The following is a 5,472-nucleotide window of genomic DNA, read 5'->3' as shown; positions in this document are numbered from 1 at the left end:
TCTCTCTCCACTATTCCTGCCCTGACTATCTCTTTGCCATAGGTAGTCCTCTTACCTGGTTCAGAAATTCCTGAGAAAAGCAGGGCAGACGCCAACAGCAAATTCAAGGTTAGGAGAACATAAACGTCACTGTCCAACCCTGAACACTTGCCTCTCTGTCCACTCATGAACCCCAGCCCCAGCTAGCAGCCTGTGTACCTGGTAGAGGCCAAGCAGATTGTGTCCCAGTCTCTGGAAGAAGCCGGTGTTTGTGTGGTACCTCAGCAGAGAGCTGTTTCTCCACTGCTGCAGGGGGGTCCTGTTGGGCACGTGCCAGATGCCCAGGTCCTCAGCCTGGATGTCGTAGTAGCCCGGGTTCTGAAAAGCAGCAGACACTGAGCCTGACCACACCATGAGGTCCCAGAAGGCCAAAGGCCTGCAGATGCAGCCTCCGCTGAGCTGAGCTCTGGGCTCTAGGTGGGCAGGGGTCAGCCATGCTCAGACACCCCCACTTCCAGTGGGCGACCTCCCCCGACCGCCCAAGGTCCTCCCAGCCTTGCGGGGATAAAGCTGTGATGCAAGACACACACGCCTGTCTTTCTTCTTTTTCATCCCTATCTCCACACCCCACTCCCTCCTGGACGTGTGTGGCCACCACACTCCATCCCCCACCGTCTCCCAAGTGGCTGGGAAGTATCACCACCTTGTAGTCATCACTTGTGGCTGCCTCTGCAGACCCGAAGGTGTTGTAGTTGGCCCAGTTGCCGTCCCCCTCCGGGTAGTCTGCTCTGTTTCCCTGCTGGCTGGACCAGCGGTCGCCCAGTGTACACTTCCCATGCATGTTGTTCTCATGCACGCTGGCCACCAGGGTCCAGCCGCCGCCCCCTGAGGTCATGTCACAGAAGGTCTGGTAGATGACACCATTCTCGGTGCGGAGGAAATACAGGCCGTCTGTAGAGAGAATCAGCCCAGAGCCTTCCTGTCTGAGTGCTCTGATCCATCTCAGCCCCAGGACCCAGAGAGATCTAGGAACCAGAAAAATGGCCTGAAGTCTCCTCTAAATCCCATCATCAAGTGTTCCTAGGGGTACTTGAGTCTCCCTGAGTGCAGAAGACCATGTTCCTGTGACTGATGCAGAACTCAGAATGATCAAAACTCCCAGTACGTTCTTCATGAAGTTAAACATAGTTATCACAGGACCCAGACAGCCCCAAATAATGGAAAACAGAGCCTCCAACAGTGCATTTGTGTCAATGTTCGTTGCAGCATCAGTCGCAAGAGCCAGAAAATAGAACCAACTCGAATATTCATCAATAGATGAAGGGGTAAACAAAATGCGTGTGTGTGTATGTGTGTGTACACAATGGATAAAAAGGAATGAAATATTCATGCTACAACATGGACAGACCTTGAAAACTTCATGAAATAAGCCAGACACACTAGCCGGGCATGGTAGCATGCGCTTGTATTTCCAGCTACTTGGAAGGCTGAGGCGGAAGGATCACCAGAGCCCAGCAGGTCGAGGCTACAGTGGCCGGGAGCAGCCACTGCACTCCAGTCTGAGTGACAGAGTGAGACTACAACTCAAAAAAAAAAAGAAAGAAAGAAATAAGCCAAACACAAAAGGACAAATACCGTATAATTCATTTACATGAAACTAGAATAGGCAAATTCATCAAGACAGGAAGTAGAACAGCGGTTACCAGGGACTGGGGAGAGAGAACACAGAGTGGTTGCTTCACAGAGCTTCTGCTGGTGCGATGAAAACGTTCTGGGTGTAGATAGTGATGGTTGTACAACATTGTGAATATAATTAATGTCACTGAATTGTACAATTTAAATGGATTAAAATGGCAAAGTGTATTCAATATGTAATATATATAGTTTACCACAATTCCTTTTTAAATTTTAAAAAATGGTGGGCCAGGCATCGTGGCTCAAGCCTGTAATCCCAGCACTCTAGGGGACGTAGACAAAAGGATTGCCTGAGCTCAGGGGTTCGAGACCAGTCTGGGCAACTTGGTGAGACCTGTCCTACCATAAAGCAAAAAAAAAAAAAAAAATTAGCCAGGCATGGTGCCACATGCCTGTTCCTCCAGCTACCTGGAAGGCTGAGGCGAAAGGATCACCTGAGCCCAGCAGGTCAAGGTTGTGGTGGCCGTGAGCGTGTCACTGCACTCCAGCCTAGGCGACAGAGTGAGACTCTGACTCAAAATATATAAGAATAGAAAATAATAAATTTTTAAAAATTAAAAGCTCCCAGAGGACAAAGACCTGATGCCCCAACGGGGCTCTGTACGGATGCTGTATCACTCACCACGTGCACTGTGGCACTTCTCTTTGATTTCCTTGCAGCTTCTGGGCAGAGATGGGGACGGAGAGGAGCAAGTCCATTCCTTGGAGGAGGTACTGGCCGCCTCTAGAGAAGATGCAAAGTTTTATTCTGGTTGCTGGTTTGACACAGAACTCAGCCTTTCCTTGTCACTAGTCCCAAGCTCATACTAGCACTGTAGAAGAGCCTCACCGCCTGCTGGCAGACCCTGACATTCAGTACACATCCATTCAGCCCATCTGACCCGACATCCAATGCAGGCCTCGTGCATGCTGTCCTTCATTTGACCTCGTCCTTTTGCTGGACCCTGTCTTAAGTACTGGGCAGTCGAATAAATTAGCCTTCCCCTTTCATGGTCTCTCGTGGGTGTTGTGGACAAGTCAGCAGACAATTATATAGAGAAGAATCAATGATCAAAGAAAGACAAGCTGAGCGCAATGTCTCACACCTGTAATCCCAGCAATTTGGGAGGCAGAGGCAAGAGGATTGATTGCCTGAACCCAGGGGTTTGAAACCAGCACGGGCAATTTGGTGAGACCTCATCTCTACAATAAATCAAAAAATTAGCCGGGTGTGGTGTTGCACAGCTGTGGTTCCAGCTTCTTGGAAGGTTGAGGCAGAAGGATTACCTGATCCGAGTAGGTTGAAGATGCGGTGGCCATGAGCATGCCTCTGCACTCCAGCCTAGATGACAGAGTGAGACCCCAACTCAAGAAGAAGAAGAAGAAGACAAGCCCAAGAGAATAAAAGAAAGACCCTAAGGTGAGAATGGAGAGTAGAGAGGCCAGACTGGAGGCAGGGAGTTGTCTGGAGTAGGAGGCGGCTTGGGGGAGTTGTCTCATGTCTTGGTCACAGAAGGCCTCCTAGCTCAGGTGACACCTTAGCTTATTCTAAGAGGTAAACATGATTTATCAGTAGAAAAAAAAAGAAGAGAATTCAAGGCAGGAAGAACAGCACATTTAAAAACCTGGAGAAAAAAATATATACTCCAGTCTGTTAAAGAAATGTAAGTAGCTTAATGTGGCTGAAACATCGGGCGAGGTAGGGAGTGGTGAGATTGTGACCGAGAGACTAGCAGAGGCACAGAATGAAGAACCCTATATGCCAATCCCAGTTCTAAAGAGTCAGCAAACTATTTTAAAAGTCTTGAGGAAGGCCAGGTTTGGTGGCTCATGACTATAGTCCCAGCACTTTGGGAAGCCGAGGTGAGAGAATTGCCTGAACCCATGGGTTCGAGACCAGCCTGGGCAACTTGGCAAGACCTCATCTCTACAATAAATTAAAATAATAATAATAACAACAATAACAATGAAAAGAAATATAGATATTAAACCCCATTATCATTATTATTATAGAGATGAAGACTGTGAAAAGAACATTCTCTGGGCACACAGCAGACTATGCAATTCCCATCGGAATCCCATGGCCAAGGCCACAGGAGTGAAGAGCAAAGAGCAGCTGGGAGGGGACACGGTTCTCACCAGAACCCCCTCAGGACCACACAGGTACACAGCCTGGCCTAGGACGTGCCTCACTGCTGCAGGCCAGATCCCACAAGAAGTCAGAAAGCGACACTCAGCCTACATCCAAGTCAGCCTCTGGGCATCTCAAAAACACACCCTGTGGCCCCGGAGAGACCAGGATCCTGGGAGCCACCCTGCTCAGCTCTGTTCTGGAAGAGGGACTGTTGCCCCTTGGAGGTGACTCACCCGCGCTGCAGCCTCTGGTGGCCTCAATGAGTAACAGCAGGAAGGAGAACTGGATCATTGGAACCTGAAGAAACACAAGATGAAGGTCACCAAACTCCACCATCTTTTTTCTCTACATCCCTACCCCAACCCCTGTCCTATCAGTCCTACAGACTCTAAAGCCCCTTGCCTTTTGCTTAAGCTTCACACATCTCTGGGACCAAAGGCAGACCTAGGCTGAAACCAGAGATCCCCCCACTCACAGACTTCCCTCCCGCGCAGAGCGCTCCCTCCATCCTGCCACGGGTGCAGAGTTCAGAGTTGCCAGCGGGGTGCAGCTCGCTCTGCAGAGGCTCCTGATGTGGGGTGAAGCTCTGAGCCCTTTATGGAGAAAGCCCACTGGGGCCAAGCCTAGGCTTCCAGCCTCGCCCTCCCATGGCACAATTCCCAGTGCCCCTGAGGCCACTAATTATCTCAGGGCAGGTTGTTTACATAGCGATAACTCATGGAATTAACAGGCTGTACAGGACCTAAAATGTCTGTTGTTCCTGGATTTGGTAATTTCATTGACCTGTGTATTTAAGTTAAAAAAAAAAAGAAAGAAATTAACAATAGTTGGTGTTGGTTTGGGGTTTTGTGTCTTTCTTTCTTGCAAAATAAAAACTTTTTAAAAAATTAAATATCTAGGCCGGGAGCAGTGGCTCACGCCTATAATCCCAGCAATTTGGGAGGCCAAGGTGAGAGGATTGCCTGAGCCCACGGGTTCAAGACCAGCCTGGGCAACTTGGTGAGACTCCTATCTCTACAATATGTCAAAAGATTAGCCAGGTGTGGTAGCACATGCCTGTAGTTCCAGCTACTCTAAAGGCTGAGGTGGAAGGATCACCTGAGCCCAGCAGGTCGAGGCTGCGGTGGTAGGCAGCATGCCGCTGCCCTCCAGCCTGTGCAACAGAGCGAGACTCCAACTCAAAAAAAAAAAAAAAAAAGACAAGGGGAAAAGATGGATCATGTCTTCCCACGTCTCATTTTTCTAAAGTAAGCTTTTCCAGCGACCCCACCAGTACACTTTTCCTCATGTCTTATGACCAGAGATAGGTCACTTGCTATATTAGTTTGCTAGGGCTGCCATAACAAAATACCACAGACCTGGTGGCTTAAACAACAAAAACTTATTTTCTCACAGTTCTGGAAGTACAAAGACCAAGATCAACCTGTTGGCAGGCCTTGCTTCTTCTGAGGTCTCTCTCCTCGGCTTGCAGATAGTCACTTTCTCTCTGTCCCCTCACGTGGTCTTTTCTGTGTGCATGCACCCTTGTTGTTTTCCTATTACCTGTTTCATATCTCTTTTTTTTTTTTTTTTTTTTGAGTCAGAGTCTCACTCAGTTGTCCAAGCTGGAGTGCAGTGGCATGCTCACAACCACCACAGCCTCAGCCTACTGGGCCTCAGGCGATCCTTCCGCTTCAGCCTTCCAA

General features: G+C 49.0%; 1 protein-coding gene across 1 annotated transcript; it reads right to left on the bottom strand.

The window, feature by feature from the left end:
* Positions 1–198: 198 nt before the first annotated feature.
* Positions 199–4,080, bottom strand: LOC103253380 (intelectin-1-like; the record flags this gene model as incomplete). The annotated part of the gene is made up of 4 exons (XM_021709429.1): positions 4,021–4,080; positions 2,297–2,398; positions 683–930; positions 199–357 (listed from the first exon to the last, which is right to left on the bottom strand). Coding segments are annotated over exons 1-4 (567 nt in total), but the record flags the coding sequence as incomplete, so codon positions are not given.
* Between the last annotated feature and the right edge of the window lie 1,392 nt (positions 4,081–5,472).

The sequence above is a fragment of the Carlito syrichta genome, unplaced genomic scaffold, assembly GCF_000164805.1.
Source record: "Carlito syrichta isolate Samal-C Ts95f unplaced genomic scaffold, Tarsius_syrichta-2.0.1 Scaffold226579, whole genome shotgun sequence".
NCBI classification, from domain to species: Eukaryota; Metazoa; Chordata; class Mammalia; order Primates; family Tarsiidae; genus Carlito; species Carlito syrichta.
The sequence above is the reverse complement of the archived record's forward strand: the minus strand, read 5'-3'. Positions and strand labels throughout refer to the sequence as shown.